Consider the following 17,827-nt stretch of genomic DNA (forward strand, 5'->3'; position numbering starts at 1 on the left):
TGAAACATGCTGATAATCTATTGGGTGTGCTGTTAGCTCACTGGGATTGCTGAAAATCCCCATGGTTGCTGATAACCCATAGTTGTCATTTGTGTTATATTGTGTGGATATTTCTATAAGGACTCACTATGCTTTATGCTTAAAGTTGTGGATTAAATATCTTTAGGTTATTTCGGATGATCGCGGGAAGGCTTGTAGATTTTGATGCTTTTGCATTTTTGATACTCTGATTGGGATGATTGTACTTGGCATACCTGAGATTTTATTGGATTGGTTTCTATAACCCTTGAGGTTTTTTATATTAAAAATTAGAAATTTTTTGTTGAAAATTTGGGTTGTTACAGAGGAGAGTTGTAATACTCGTTTCCCATAATGGATGGTTCTTGAGTAAAACCATGACGTAACATGAAGGGTGTCACGACGTGGTGAACGTTGTAGCCCAATCCCATGATTTTTAGGGGTTCCTTTATATTAAAGAGTCATAACTCTTGGGTTAGGTCATTCTCTTCAGCCTCCACCCTCCCTAAATGAAACCCTAGCCTCTCCCCTTGTATTTTTTCTCTTTCATGATGTTTTGGTCACTTGAAGGTTGAAGGAAAACTTTATTGAACAAATGATCAACTAGCAAGCTTGTCTATATCTTTTGGTGTATCTTCTAAACCCTTGTAAGCCTCTAAGTTCTCATGTTTTAGGTTCATCCTTTTTAAATCTAGATTTTAAGACCTTTTCTTTGTGGTATGTTATTATGAATGTTTGCTTTTGATAAAGTTGGAAACTTTATTACTCGTGGAGGTCCCTTGGTTATCATATGTTCTAGATCAAGATTCTCTTGTTGTTTGGCGCAATGAACGAAGTTTTGACTCCCTTTCTTACCTTTTTTTTAATCTAGTTTTGGGAGAGACATGCATTGGACATGCATGTCCATAATGTATGGATTTTTTATGGTTCTTTAGAAGGCAAAGAAGCCTTCTAGAAAGTTGGAGTTGAGGTGTTACAGTTGGGGAAGGTCAGTTATGAGGATTATATATGAATGACTAGCGAATGACTTAACTATAAAGTGGTCAATGTAGGGTAGCTAAGGAAGGCAAGTTGTCAAGGGTATGCAATATGTTAGTATATGTTATGTGTTTATGTTACATAATTCTATGGTAGTGGTAGTTTGGTTCCTATGTAGTCTAAGTTGGATAGCCTGAGAACTCTTGAGCTAATATCTTATTGCAATGTTCTTGTCTGATTGTTCGCTATCAGGTGGAACATCTGTTCGACTGCCTATCATTACACATGACTTTATGTATTGTATGTAAGACTAATATGTGACTCATAACAGTGGAGTCTGGGTTGGGACCATTTACTCCTTGGGTGGGGCCTACTATGTATGGTTGGGCAGGGCCTGTTATATGAGTTGGGCTGGGCCCATTGCATATGATGCATGTATGTGTATAGGAGTTTTGTGTGCTCGATGCTAGAGTCAAAGACTGTATGGAGATGCATTCTATGTATGATGAAATATGTGGTATACTAGGGAACTCAATAAGTTTTATGTTTATAATTGTTGATTAAACATTTTGCAGGTTGTTCCTGAGAAGATATCGACGAGACTTTACATATATATTGAAGATATTCGTTTCCGCGATTTTGTAAACATAACTTGGATAGTTTATGGTTTTCAAAGAATCAAATGTTATTCAATAGTTTTTGGAGAAAAAAAAATTAATTAGTAAATCTGTTTTATGAAAAAAAATCTATTTGTGATTTTCGGGACGATAAATTATAAGAACATCGTATATTATAAAAATTATTGGTTCAATTTCTACCGCAACACATGCTATAAACTCTCATTTTTTTAACAAAGTTAATCAGGAGACATTGGTGGATTATGCAATTTGTACAATCGGCAAATTGAGTATAACTCAAATTGAAATTGACAAAACTTAAAAAATGGTCCATGTGGTTTTCGAAAATATCAAGTTTAGTCCCTAAGTTCAAAAAACCTCACAGATGGTCCCTGTGGTTTCAAAACTTTTAACAAATGGTCCTTCCGCCTAGCTCCGTCAGCTTTCTACCGTTAAGTGAGGGGTATTTTCGTAATTTCAATACATAGGGACTATTTATGAGGTTTTCTCTATTTAAGAAAAAGAAAAAAATATAATTATTTAATTAAAGGGCCCCAGCCCCTCTATCTCTCTCTCTCTCTCTCTCTCTCTCTCTCTCTCTCTCTCTCTCTCTCTCTCTCTCTCTCTCTCTCTCTCGTTTTACATCTGCACATTACAATGAAAGTAACATTGTAAACAAGTATCCATGGAAGGGCCTCTTGATTTATTTTAAATAAATAGGGTACTTAATATGGGTTTGGAAATTAAGTGAGGTACTGAATGTGTTTAAATTAAATGAAAGTTTTGGAGAGTCAATCATTTTCTTCCTGGATTTGGTTTCACGCAGGAAAGTCACGACCCATAATCTGGGTCTCTTGTGTCGACTGATCAAGATACGTGAACCACAAAATAAATACAAGCAAACGATGGTGGTGGTGGTCGAATATTCACAGTGGCAAGATGTGGTGGCTAGTTGAAGTCCTCACGGTGACAATAACCCAAAAAAATGGTAGGAGGTGATTATGGGTGATACACAGTGGCAGATCCACTGCTCCTCTTTTGCGTTTCGGTCGACGATATTGACGAGATATGGATGAGGACGATGGCAAATGGTCGGCGGAAAAGAGATCAATAATAGTAGCAGCGGTAGGTGGTGGTGGTGGTTCGCGTCAACAGTGGGTGGTAGCCCCACAGCGGTAGTGGGGCTACCACCCACTGTTGACGCGAACCACCACAGCTGGGTTTTTCTTGCTTCGATCGTTTTCTCCTGTATTCGCTCATTATTGTTGACGGTAGCATCGTCGAGGGTGTTGTAGCAAGTTGCAACTGACGATAGGAAGGTTGTGGAGGGTGGTGAAGTGATGCAATAGGTTTTGTCGTCAGGGGTGGGGTCGCAAGCAGTAGTTGCAAGGAGAACGAAATGAAGGGGTGTAGGGCAGTAGAAGGTGGTGGAGTGTGATCGGAGCAAAGGCGAAGGAGGGTTGACAGTCACTGTGATCGTCAGAGAGAGAGAGAGAGAGAGAGAGAGAGAGAGAGAGAGAGAGAGAGAGAGAGAGAGAGAGGTGGGGCCCTTTAATTATATAATTATATATATATATATATTTTTTTTTTTAAATAGAGAAAAACTCATAAATGGTCTCTGTGTATTGAAATGACGAAAATGTCCCTCACTTAACGGTAGAAAGCTGACGGAGTTAGGCCGAAGGACCATTTGTTAAAAGTTTTGAAACCACAGGGACCATCTGTGAGATTTTTTTTAACTTAGAAACAAAACTTGATATTTTCGAAAACCACATGAACCATTTTTAAAGTTCATTTTTTAAGTTTTCATTGAAATTTTTACGCCACTGTTGCATGTTATAGTATAGATAAGTTAATTATTGTTATAGTTGGAGACCAGTACATTTATTTAATGTATATTTAATTTTTCTGACATTTAAAATGTATTTAATGCATGCTTGGTGACTATGATTTTATGAAAATGATAGTTAATATTACTTGTTCTAGTCCAAAACTCTTTGGTTATCTAATAAAAAAGTCTTGTGCTCGTTAATGTTCGTTATTGGTTTTTCCCTTTAATAATATTTCTTCGCTTTTCCAATAAAAAAATTTAATACAAAAGTTGTGTGACCCGATTTTATACTTGAACATTAGGCTAAGATATACAAAATTCACACCAATCAAAAGAACTTATAAAAAAAAAAAAGAACCCGAAACACGAAAGGAGAAAAAGTAGCTTCTTCGAATAATTATGTTAAGATACATAATATTTGGTACATGAAAATAGACACACCAACATAAATTTTCTTTTCTAACAAAATATAGGTAGTAAATTGTATTAGTAAAAATGAGACTCTAGTTAAGTCTCAACCTTTTCCCCAACTTTAAAGCCCTCAAGAAGCTTGATCTTCATATTAGCAAGCAGTTCTTGCATCTGTTCTCTTGAATGTAATGGTGCAGGGTAAACACAAGCACAATCCAACTGTCCATCTCGCACGGTATCAAAAATGGCAATAGAGGGGCCTATTCCATGAGCCGAGGCACACCCAATATAGTCATCCAGTCCAAGGTCTCGTTCATAATCAGTAGATACCTCGATGACTGGATCTTCAAACACAGTTACCAAAGAAGTTCTCAATGAAGACGAAGGTGTTAAACTAGGGTTGTCAATGGCTTTTGCCATGAGGAAGTTCAAGTCAGTCATGTCAGAGAAATGTTTGTTGTTCTTCTTAGAGTTTTCAAATGCCTTGTAGATCTTAGTTGCCAAGTCCCATAAGGTTTCTTCTCCTTTGACTTCATGATTTGTAGAGATGGCAGAGTGGTAAAAACCTAAAAATATAGGGTAATATATAGTAAGCCATCAATTCATTAATATATATACTATTATAATTAATACGTCAAAACCTTTTTTTTTAGTCAATTAGTTTATTCAAATTAAAATTCTTCACATGACAATTATATCCATTTCAATATAAGTAACCAACTACTGGTCCACTCTTGGAGCATTGATTTATTTCATAAAAGTTGCTTTATAATTTATTACAAATATTTGATATCAGTTCACTGAAAACGACTATACCGTGTTTGTACAGTGTATGGTAATATAGGTAGATTCATTTATTGAAGTGCATGTTTGTGATGAGTCACACATCTTGTTTGTACCATCATGTCACAAAGATATTTGCAACGAAATCGTAAAACTTATTGACTGCTTTTATTATAAAGGCTTGAGAAACTGACAGATTTCATACGCCACGGGCAAAATTCATACCCAAAATGCATATATACGTTCTTCCCAAAAGAATAGTAAATGAGAAAATATATAGTTGATGTTGGATGTCAATATGTCTATTTTTTTTAATCTCAATTGATCTTTCATATATATATATATATATATATATATATTCACGTTTATTTGAGAGCATTCTAATTTTGTGAAACCGTAAGATCAAATTTAAAAATAAATTTAAAATGCAAACTAAATTGAAAAATCCAAAAAAAAATTTAAATATTATTTCCGGAACTTGAATTAACTAAAAAATAAATAAATAAAAAATATAAAAAATTCCGTTTTTTTTTTTAAAATAAGTGAAATATTCTAATAGAATATTACACTGACATATTCTAAAAAATAATTTTAAAATGCAAAATAAATGGAAAAATCTAAAAAATCTTTTTTTAAATATTATTTTCGGAACTTGAATTAACTAAAAAAAATTAAAAAAAAAATTTTTTTTTTTAAAAAATACGTGAAATATTCTAAATAGAATATTACACTGTACATATTCTAAAAATAATTTTAAAATACAAAATAAATGGAAAAATCAAAAAATTCTTTTTTTAAATATTATTTTCGGAACATGAATTAACTAAAAAAATATAAATAAATAAAAAAAATAAAAAATGCGTCTCACGGTCTCACAAAATATAGGTGGTCTCAAATGAACTTAACCTTATATATATATATATATATATATATATATATATATATATATATATATATATATATATATATATATATATATATATATATATATATATAACAACATTATTAAACGTCGTCTATGTTCTATGATATGCTATGAAATTCAGATACCTTTCAATAGTTTTGTTAATGAAAATGAGCATACCAAATTCATGGATAGACAGAGATGGTTGTAAAAATGAGCGACAGTCGTTTAGAAAGATCACTCCATACTTCTTCCGCTGGTTGTTTTCGTGACGTTTCGCGGAGTATGCTGCAAGTAGAGATGCTGCTGCTAATGCTCCACACAATTTGATCCGTCTTAGCTTGCATCCCTAGTAAAATGGACAATACATTAAAAATGCATAACATTATGAATAGATTAATTAATTATATATATATATATATATATATATATATATATATAGGGTTGAGTTCAATAATGAACTATTTTAAACCTTAGAATCAAAGAATCAATATTTTTTCAACTTTCAAAGCAAATTTTTCATAAAAAAAATTAATAATATACATATTCATAACTTTTTATTCTCCATCCATTGATATCAAATTTGATAAAAAAAAATGATCTATTTCACATTGTAAATTTGTGCAGATTTACATTGTCTATCAGTGTAAATTCATACAGTGAATTTATACGAAATTAATGATATATAGTTCAGATTCATAATATGAATACGAATAAATAAAAACGTAAAAAAAAAGTTATCAAATTTTATATCAACATAAAAAGATAAAAAAATTATATGAATTTCTATATGTTTGGTAATTTTTTTTTCAATAATTAATAAAATATAGAACTTGAAAATATAATGGTTTATAGGTTATATGGTTTAAAATAGTTCCTTGTTAAACTTTTATATATATATATATATATATATATATATATATATATATATATATATATATATATATATATATATATATATATATATATATATATATATATATATAACGGTCCAATAGTGTTCTAAAATGAATTTTAACGTATAATTATTAATACATTATTGCAGAATATTGATATAAAATAATATGTATAAAACTTATAACCCAGTAATAACATATAAATAATGTTTTTACATACTTATTTTATTTATTGTTTTCATTTGGTACCAAAAAAAATATAAAAAATAATAACTAGAATATATAACCTTATAAAATGACAAACGAGGTAATTGAATGAATAGTATCTACATTCCATAGTAAAGAATATGATGAACCATTCAAAAAGGTTTTCTGGTAATAATAAATAGAAAATTTTAATACAATTAAATTTTAAATGAATAAAAAAATATATTCTATTACAATAAACTTCATTTAAATACATTTATACAGTTAAATAAAATTGCATATAATTATATGTCAATTCGTCTAATATGCTATATTTATTTCCAAAGAATTCAACAATACATCTTTTATATAAATTAATTGTTAGCAAATAAAAATTACCATGAAATCTTAGAATATAATTAATAATAAAATACTTTTTAGTTATTTTGTAAAAACTAATTTAACTGGTATATTTTTTTTTAAATGTTTATATTATTGAAGACTATGTAAATCTATAAATAAAATAAAATTATAATTATAATATCATTCTGGTACTTAAAAACAATGAAATGAAAACAACCATCCCTTGTTGAAAGGATCGCATTTTACAAAGAATACTTTATTCCATTCTTTTGTAGCAGTTAAAATGATTTTTTTTTAATTATTTTTTTGTTTCTACGTAATATTTTATTTAGTCACATTAATACGGATCAATGTCTTCATCGACAGAAGTATGAAAAAAATAAGTCTTCCTTGTTGATGGATGAACAAGTCGAGTTGCAACAAATCTGTCTAAATATAAAATACTAACTTTTTAAATCAGTCAAAGAAGAAAACATTATTTTGTTACGTAAATATCATTCTTGATAGGTGTCTAAGCAAAATTAATTTCACTAGTACATATAACTATCATTATTTATTATTAAATAAGTAAGAAAAACATTATACATTCATCGGTGAATACTTAGTAAATGTTTTTTTTTTTTTTTATATATTCTTATAGATATTGACCTCAATGATTAATAATGTTTTTTAAGAAATTAAATATCGTACTATTTATTATTTTTATTTATGTTTGTATTATTTTTAGATGGTGACAAATATAATAAAAATTTATTAATTTTATTCAATAAAATAAATGTCGTAATATTAAATGTATTAAATGCATAGGAAGATAATATAAAGATAAAATAAAATGATATCTTATTATATATATATATATATATATATATATATATATATATATATATATATATATATATATATATATATATATATATATAAACCGAAAAATGTCTGTACATGAATAATAAAACACGTATGGTACTTTAAAATGATGTTAAAAGTTATATTGTTTTATATGTGATTATGAAAAAACATGTATTTAAACTGAGTGGTGTACTTTATTTATTTTGACATTCATTCTTGCTGGAAGTTAGAATAGGATGATGAAAAGCAAAATATGGTAGAATGAAAAGGAAGAAACTTTGAATTTGAACAGCAGAAGTGTGCCGGTAAGAATTGCCGCCGACAATAATAATCGATGCGAGACTGCCGCCGCTCATAGGCATACCGACTGCAGTACCACCACCATACCCCACAGATACCCAGAGTTTTATAAAAGTAATTTATCAATAAATTATCGATGCATAAAAGTAACTTCAAATACTGACACAATGACATGCATCAATAATGAAGTAATTATATAATTGGACTTGAAAAAGAAGTGGAAAATAAAAGAAAATAAAATTGCTTTTTTCCTTTATCTTTTCACATCATTTTCATCTATTCAATATTGATTTTTTTTTTCTTTGTCTTCTCATTTGATTTTGATATTTATTATAAATAATATTTAATAGGAAGATATTGATCTCTAAAAAAACAAAGCACAAAAGCAACCAATTTATCAACCTTAACCACAAACTTTACATAGGTTTGATATCTAATCTTTATTTATATGTTACCGATTCATCCATTAACATGTTTTTTTTTTCTTTTATATTACGCAACTTTTTATATATTTCTTTTTTCCTGAAAATGTGTAATATTTATAACTTTTTTGTTTTTTGTTAGTTAACCAATAATCCAAATAATTATACATACTTTTTTGCGAAAAGTATGACAATGTAGATGACATGGAACTAAAATTAAAATAATAAGCCATAGGGAAATCGGTTTTCTGCTGAAATATTCTATTGTGTCTAGAAAGTGAAAAGTTTATAATATGACTCATGTCTAGCTAGCTAGAACCATTTTGATAGATAGATTGCTAAAGATAAATGGTTGTTGTTTAAATGAATATTAATAAACACTGAATTCAAAAAGTTAAATAATAGAATAATAATTGCTACATTTTCTCAGTAGTAAAGTTGGCAGTGCAAGTATTTTAGACTGAAGCTTGAGTTTACAGATAAATAAATTACAATTCAATACATATATACTTCTGAAACAAACATATATTAATAGTAATATTATAATAACTTTCTAAATAGCTTTTTAAAAGAACTTATAAAGATGGTTAGTTATACTACTCTTTATACTCCTATGATGTCTACTTCTTAGAAACAAACAAGAGCTCTAATTAAATAGATTAAGAGCACTTCATGACTGTGTTCTTAATTAGAAATGGTTGTTGCAATTTTAATGAAATAGACATAGGATCATAAATGTTATTGATGGCAGATAGCAAGCGAACGAGGGACAGAAGTTAGGCCTTTGACCTAACATTTGACTCAGAATTGCATCTTTGATATTCAATAATGAAAAAAATAAGACATAAAACATGTAGCCAGCCATTATATTATATATATAACACTAAAGAACCATTGAAAAAAACGTAAGATATTAAGTAATATTAATATTGATAACGTTTAACTTACAGTCAACAGCATATGAGTTTCCTGTGTGTTCATCTTCAATCTCAACACCTCCGAACGTCTGGGTGACTTCACATCCTTAAACTTTAAATTCGTGAGCCTAAATGAGTTGACAGAGTACGCTACCATGTCTTTCCCATGAGCCCAAAGTGTCTTCTTAGCCTTTCCAATAGGAATAAGTTCTTCTATTCCCACATTACCTTCATCTTTACACCCTCCTCCCTCCTTCTGATCCCCCATCGCGTCCTTCAACTCCTTAAGAAACGAAACCGCAGTGGTCCGATCACAGATCCCCGCGTGAAACCTCAAAACCAGCACCCACTTGTGATCAGCCAACGTGTACACGTTAGCAAACCATAAGCGCATCCCTTTCATGCACGTCAAACGGCTAGTATCTTCGGCCCACTCATTGATGTTGAGTTCATGCTCCAGGATCAAATGTAAAGGCGACAGCGATGTGTAATTGGACCCACGGCTCATGAGGGTCCGAAGGAGTTCGGACGTTTTTGACAGGTTCATGATGTTAAGACGGAGGTGAGGGAGAGAAGGGTTGACGACGAAAGTGGCTGAGCCAGTGGAGGTGGTTTTCTGTAGCATGGAATTGAGGATAGGGTGGTTATTTTGGAGTTTTTGGAGGGCTTTCTTGAACACTGAAGTATTTGGCTCCTTTGAAATTTGGAGTGCCAATGCAGTAATGCCTGTCCCACCAGCCACTGCTTTGCACCAGTTTTGCTCTGTTCCCCCTAACAATCTTGTTTGGGCCTCAACCTTTCTTGGAGCATCACCCATTTGTAATTTTTGTGTGTGAATGTGAACGACTTAGCTAAGGTTGGATATGTTACTTATAGGAACCCATACTGAACCAAACTCTCAGAAGTTAGGTTAAATCTTAAATGATATTAACTCAATCTTTAACTACTTCCTTATCTAGATCTGTATAAGAGGTGGACCAGATGGTCCACTGTTTGCTTAGTTAGTTTTAGCATACATTAATGGTAGATGTTCAATTTGGGAAAACAAAAGAATGAAATAATCTGTGTACTTAAAGGCTTCAATAACTCGGTTTGCAGCGACGAATCCCACGGCGACAATATCATGATCTCACGATAGGTCGAGTCCTGGAGGTGACATTTTCAATTTGGGTTTCCGAAATTATTTAAATATTTTAACTTAATGCGACCACAGATTTCTTCATATAAGAGGTTGCGTTTATTTTGTAGTTGAGCGTGATTTCTCACTGCTACAAAAATTGGACATTTTTTATGGAATCCATCAGAATGTATAGTGAGTGATTCCCGACGATTATTTGGGAAATCATTTCCCTCTGACTTTTTTGTCAAAAGTCTGTCACTAATAACAGACCGCTTAGTGACGGAATTTAGTGCGGCTAACTGTAACCAATTTGACGACCGACGTATAGCAATAAAGTAATATTACTATTCTTATATTTATTAGTACTACTATTATATTTATTATTATACCTGCATAAAGATTACGATGCATGTACATGCACATAGATACAGGCATGGCACTTCAAAAAATATAGGTATGGGTCGCTATGGGTCGCTGCAACTGGGTCATCATACGTTGTTTCCTGGTTGCTATTGCCTGTTTTTGTCATAGCTAGTGTCAACGCAGATAGTCTTATTGCCTTATTTACCGATCGATTTTGGATAGAAAAGTAAGGGACCGTTAATTGATAGTTGTTGGTCGAAAAGTGCTAACCGGAAAACATCCGTAAGAAATCATGACTGAGTAAGAAATCCTGTAGTTTGATTGTACATCTGAGTGGATGTCTTGACTGATGAAAAAAATAACTATTTTACCCTGTTGTTTTATATAGTGATGGATGAAGTTACTGAATAGTTATAAAAACATACAGATTGTCATACAAAATGTAAATTACAGACAAATCATTTAAAAATCCTAATAAAAATTGCCATACAAAATACAAATTAAACATAAATAATTTAATATCCAAATAAAAACATAATGAAATTTAAATTAACATAATAATTTAAAGTAAACTAGGTGAAAATAGATGATTTGCGATGTGATCACGCAAAACATGCATATATTGAATGGCTTCTGGATCCCATTCTATGCCTTGTATGTTTTCTCTATCAATTCCCTCACATTGGACGTTAGGACTAACCATAGTGTTCTCCTCAAAATTTGTAAAGAAGTTATATTATACATTGTATTTCCTTATAAAATTATGGATCGTAACACAAGCAATGACTATGTTTATTTGCACTTTAAAAGGATAAGGAACCATTTGTTTTAAGATTGAGAATCTCGCCTTCAACACACCATAAGCATGATCAATAACATTTATATGTTGTGCATGAACATAATTGAACCTTTCTTCTCTAGTTACAAGTCTGCATCTTCGAAAATCGACTAACCAATACCTAGTATTGAGGTATGGAACCATAAACCCATGAGTGTTTGTATATGCGGTGTCACAATGGTAATATTTATCTGCAAATGAGCGTGACACATATTATATAAAGAAGACATATAATAAAAGTTTTATAAAGATTGCAAACCTAATGGAGAAAATGGAAATCTAGAAGTCGAATTGAATACAACTTCTTTTAAAAATCTTGAATCATATGCTATACTCTCCCATCCAGTCCAAACAAAGGTGAATATCATATCAAAATCACAAATTCCTATTACATTTTGAAAACATTCTCCTTTTCCTTTTCCCCTATAACGAGTTTGCTGATCAACGGGTACAACTGCATGTACAAAAGTTCCATCTAATGCACCTATTGCTTCGTAAAAAAACTCTTTTAACCGTGTATGTTGTTCCGAGTCATGTCTTGTTGTATTAGTAGTTGTTGGTACTAAAATTTCTTTTGCAAAACACATCATTGCAGTTAGGACCTCGTGAAAACGTTGATGAATCATTTGTGTGTAGTGATGAAATCTTCCCTTAACCGTGCAAAAATGTTCACTATGTTTTATAACATGTAAGAACATAGCCATCTTCTCTTCAACGCTTATTATTCTACTAGGTTGCAACCATTTTTTTTTGGTAAAATGGTTGCATAATAATGCAAATGCCTCTTGTGTAAGAAGAATCATATCGTAACATTGTGTAGGGTCTTCGTACATCAGATCTTGTGTATACGTATACCCGTGAATTCTGATTAGCCTGCGCCGGTTTAACCTCAACCAATTAGACACAAGTAAAAGAAAAACTATAACTTCACCATCAGAAACCATACTTAACCTATTACAAACAATTAGATAACATGTTAAAGTAAAAAAAAAATGCACCAAAGTCATATAACAAAAAACTATTAAATAACAAAAGTCATATTCAATATCCAATAACATATAATAACAATATCATGTAACAAAAAACTAGTAAACATTATGCAAAGTAACATCCAAAAAAGTCATCAAACATAGCATCCGAAAGTCATGAAAATTACACAAAAGTCATGCAAAAAAAAATAATAATAATAAATAAATAAAAATAAATAAATAAATAAATAAACTAATAAAAATCATCAAAGGTAACCAAACTTCCTACCCGCAACCATCACCAACGACTCACAACTAGTAGGCGGAAGTCTTAATCAAACTTTCCTAACATTGACACTTTCACCAAATGGCAAAAGAGTGGTCTTGTGCTTTCATATTCTTCTACCCATTCCATTTTGTTTAATTTCTCCATACATCCATCAACATCATTATTCATTTCACCTTTTTTTTCAATTCTTTCATTTTTTTCCACTAACGACCTTGCAAGCTTGACAATCTTCTCTTCAAATTCTAATGCCCTTGCATCTCTTTTTTTTTTTCCTCAAACTCTTTTGTTTCCACCAACTTCCTCATTTTTTGAATGCCCTGAAAATTCTTCACTTGAACCTACGTATTGTGTTGAGGTTTCCATTGAAACATCATCATCAATATCGGGGGCACTAAACTCTTCTACAGGACGAGGGAGCGTAGAAAATGGCCCCGAACTTTGAAAGTCGGTTGAGGTCGACCCTTCAAATAGTTAGGTGCAACGATCAGGGAACAAGGATTTAATTTTTCAATGACAAGATGAACTTGTTCAACTTTTTACAACTTTTATAAATATTAGTATATGTTATAAAAATAATCATACTAGTATTTATTATAAAAATATTATCTTCCCATTTTCCTTCTACTGTTCATCGGTCAAATTAAAATTTATTTTTTATAGGATCATATATATTGCTTGTTTTGTTTTTGAGTTTCACCCAAGCAATATACTTTCATTTATAGTAGTCAAAGTGGTTTCTCATTTGCTTCTAATCAACCTCATTACCGTGTTCATTTATCAATTTTTCGTGTATTGTCTTCCAGGAACTTGCCTTAAGTCCATAACCTTCACGATCATTAGTGGTTAGTTCATGGATACATGCATTAAGAAAAGTTTTGACGTCCTCACTCTCGTTCCAAATCAACATCCTGAAAAATTAATATTTAAAATAATTTATCATAAATTTTATCATGATCAAATACAATTTTAAATATAAAATAATTTTGTACCAATAAAAGAATAGAGATTATGGAATTGTGATATGTCTATTATAAAAGTGCATGAGATTGGTAATGATATGATGCTAGACACTCATGTTGATTCCATATAACCACAAACTCCTAATTATAACTGAATTGAAATAGGCATGTTAATTATGACATGTGTACACCTTCTCAAGCTCAAGTTAGTTAAGTATTTCAAAGACAAGACCTTTTTTTCTTTAATTTACCAAAAAGCGCAAAAACATGGTAAATAATATTAACTATTGGTAAATAAAGTCTACATCAAACAGTTCTGCCACTGCCTAGTAGCAACAAAAAATAAAAAACAATGCCTTGCAGCAGAAAAAAGCAAGCTCAATCGTTTATATGAAGTTTCATAACCAAAAAAATTGAAGAACATACTTGTATACATATACATCTATACTTTCGAAGCAATGAGTGAATTTCATAGTAGTAGTTAGATCAATCATAGTACCCTTGAGAGTAGATTGAATAACAGAAGCACATCGTCAAAATTGGATTTTGGATTCAGATTTTGAGGAATGTTTTGTTGGGGTTTTGAGCAAATCGGATTTTAAATTTATAGATAATACATAAAAGGAGAGGATTTTTAACTATTTTTGATGAATTGTAGTGGTTGAATGATAGGGAAAGCAAGAAACTAATCGAAGATGGCGAGCATTTTTTGGCCAGCGAGATGGTGGCTAGACGGTGGCGAGATGGCAGCAACCGGTGAGATGGCAGCTACAGGTGAGATGACAGGGATCTATTGATGGTGAAGTGGCGTTTTTTGAGTGGGCACTTTTTTTAGGTCAAGATGGAAAATTGTAATGATGGAAGAAAGAATACAAGGCCAGGAGTGTCTTTATTCCTAGTCATCATATGTTATAAAGTTGATTGGGTAAGATTATTAAGCAAACATCTTACCGAGAAAGCACACTATCAAACAACTACCGAGTCAACTTAATTTTGTAACGCTCGATAATTCCCCAAGGTATTATTTATATATTCGATTAATTATTTTATATTTACGGGGCTTGGATCCATTGGATCCTTGCAAACTGGGCTTAAGGGGTGTTGTACGCTAGACGTAGCACCCCAGGTACGCACAACGTACTGATGTGAATGGATCACACATGACATGCACCTACATGCAACGTACTGAAGAATACGCGTAGTGTACGTGTGCATTCCCCAAAACCCTAAATTTAGGGTTTTATCTTTATATAAAGAACATTATGCCCTTAAGTCCAGCCTACCACTCACCTTTAAGCATCTCCCACGAAACCCTAATCCATATTTGGTGTGTTCTTGTTCTCAAAAGGCCTCTTGAGAGTATTTTTGGTGTTTTTATCCAGTCTCCAAGGAAGTAAAGGCAAAGAAAGGTGGTGGTGCAAAGGAGAAGTTGTAGGTCGGGGATTATTGCTTCATTTCCGAGCTTCTCAACGTATAAAGTCTTGAACTTGATCCATGAGTACTTAGATCTCTTATGTTGAGTTTTTGGACCTTTTTGGTCCCAAGAATTAAGCTTTATTGCTCAAAACCGATTCCTAGGCTTAGGGTTGCCACCCTTAGTGGTATTTGAGTCCCTAATTGAGAAAGTTGTCATCTTGAAGGTCTTGGAGAGTTCATGTAACACCCATAAAAATCAAGCCAATTTAAAACTTTTTCAAACATCCAAAAGCCATTAATTATTACAAAATGTTTTCAAAATAGTTTAATATCGGAGTATCCCAGAAACCATAAGTCCAAAACACGAGGATGTGAACGGTCATGCCGTCGCTCTGCTGAGACATCTGAAACACCTGAAACAATAAATTGAAACCGTAAGAACAAAGCTTATTGAGTTCCCTCAGAATTACCAATGTCGTACAAATATAACCACATCATATAAAAAATACAGAACAACATGTATAATGAGCCTGAACCGCCTCTTGGGGCCTACAGCCTATCTGGACCGCTCCCGAGCCTTCGGCATGACTGCACTGCCTTACAGGGCCTACAACCTATTCGGACCGCTCGTTGGGTATGTTGGCCTACAATACAAAGCAGGACTGCCTCAACCCAACCCATAATCAAACAAACATATACACATAATATCATATGCTTGCTCATATCATATAATAGTCAAACCAATGTAACAAATCACTAATCATAGCAACATCCAAAAAACCAGGATACAGACCTAACCGATTAGTAACATAGCATCGTCTTATAAACAGGACACTAACCTAACCATGCCACTAAGCATAAGCATAAGCATAACACCATCCTAACTACCAGGATTCAAACCAATAAACATATCATGCCATAACCTGGATAAAATCCATAAAGGTTCGGCCTTAGTGCCTTAGACCATGTTGATATAGTGAGGATAACTCACATGACACTGCTGCAGTCCCACGGATGAAACTCCAGCAGCTGGTTGATAGATTCCCGAACTACCAACATAAAACAACACCAAATTAATAATTGGGTTCCAAGCCCAAGGTCCAACTCACACTCCAAAGGCCCAAAAGTCCAACTATGGCTCAAATCCCAACATATGGCCCAATTTTCCAAATTGGGCCCAAGCCTTTACATGGCCTTATTCAAAGGCCCAACCATTTAGTCCAGTCCAAACATTTGACATTTCTAATGGTCCAATATCTCATAATCATAAAGGTCCAAAGTATGGCCCATCTATGGCCCAATTTTCCAAATTAGGCCCAAGTCCTTCACATGGGCCTTACCCTAAAACTCGTCCAATTATTTTGGTCCATTTACTTGTTCTTGGATAGCCCATCAATATTCCAACCACAGACGCCCAATAGGAGGACACCACTCAAGGCCCAAGTGAAATTAGGGTTCCCACATGAAATGACAATTAGGGTTAAGATTTTCTTACTTAACCCATTAAGGACTTAATCCATTAAGTCCAATATTGCCTTAGGTTAATATTCCAATGATTATTAATTATTATTTTAGGTTTAATAATTAATTCTTGTGCGGTCCCGATCAATCCCAAAATTAGGGTTTCACATAAAATGACAATTAGGGTTAACTGTTTCTCACTTAAACCATTAAGGACTTAATCCATTAAGTCCATCACTCTTCTTTATAAATCATATGGTTTGATTGGGCTTAATACATAGTCCAATTCCAAAGGCCCAAATGTGGGTCCCGATAAGTCCAAAGCCCATAAATCTAATATTAGGGTTTTCTAAACCATAATTAGGGTTTCCAACCCTAACTTAGCCCAATAGGCCAAATAGCTAGGTCTTTTGATCAATTAAGGTTCATTAGGCCCATTGGGGTTTTAGTCCCTTTGACCAAACATCCCAAACGAGTCACAATACAAACGACGCACACCGCCACCGGACACGGCGGCCGGTGGCGGCAGCCACCACATCATGGTGGTGGTTAGGGTGTCTTTTCATTATTCAAATTCCTAATTACATCTTACAATACAACTCTCAATTCACACACACACACACAACTATGCTAACCACACACTGTAACGCCTGCAGATCTGGGCTAGTCAGTTTAGAGATAATGAGCGTTAAAAATGAGATTTTAATGGAAGATCATTTAGAAGGATTAATCTTAACCAATTTGTAGTATATGTTACAAGGGTTTCGTAGATATAAATAACGCCGAAATCCGAGTTATAATGAAGAAGTTATGGCCCGTCGAAGTTTTACGGCAAAACTGGCACGGCACCGGGAGACGTAAATAGTGAACTTACGATAGAGGACTATTTATCCTTAGTAATCTAAACAAAAGTTTTAGTATATGTTAAACCGAGAACATAC

At 32.5% G+C, this 17,827-nt stretch overlaps 1 protein-coding gene across 1 annotated transcript; it reads right to left on the reverse strand.

Annotated features, from left to right (window-relative positions):
* Positions 1-3,810: 3,810 nt before the first annotated feature.
* LOC145035552 (uncharacterized) lies at positions 3,811-10,327 on the reverse strand. Its single transcript, XM_078984078.1, has 3 exons — positions 9,504-10,327; positions 5,723-5,891; positions 3,811-4,421 (listed from the first exon to the last, which is right to left on the reverse strand). Exons 1-3 carry the CDS (start codon positions 10,287-10,289, stop codon positions 3,952-3,954), a joined length of 1,425 nt encoding a protein of 474 aa, XP_078840204.1. The 5' UTR covers positions 10,290-10,327; the 3' UTR covers positions 3,811-3,951.
* Between the last annotated feature and the right edge of the window lie 7,500 nt (positions 10,328-17,827).

This window comes from Lactuca saligna, chromosome 3 (genome assembly GCF_052625555.1).
Source record: "Lactuca saligna cultivar CGN05327 chromosome 3, ASM5262555v1, whole genome shotgun sequence".
NCBI classification, from domain to species: Eukaryota; Viridiplantae; Streptophyta; class Magnoliopsida; order Asterales; family Asteraceae; genus Lactuca; species Lactuca saligna.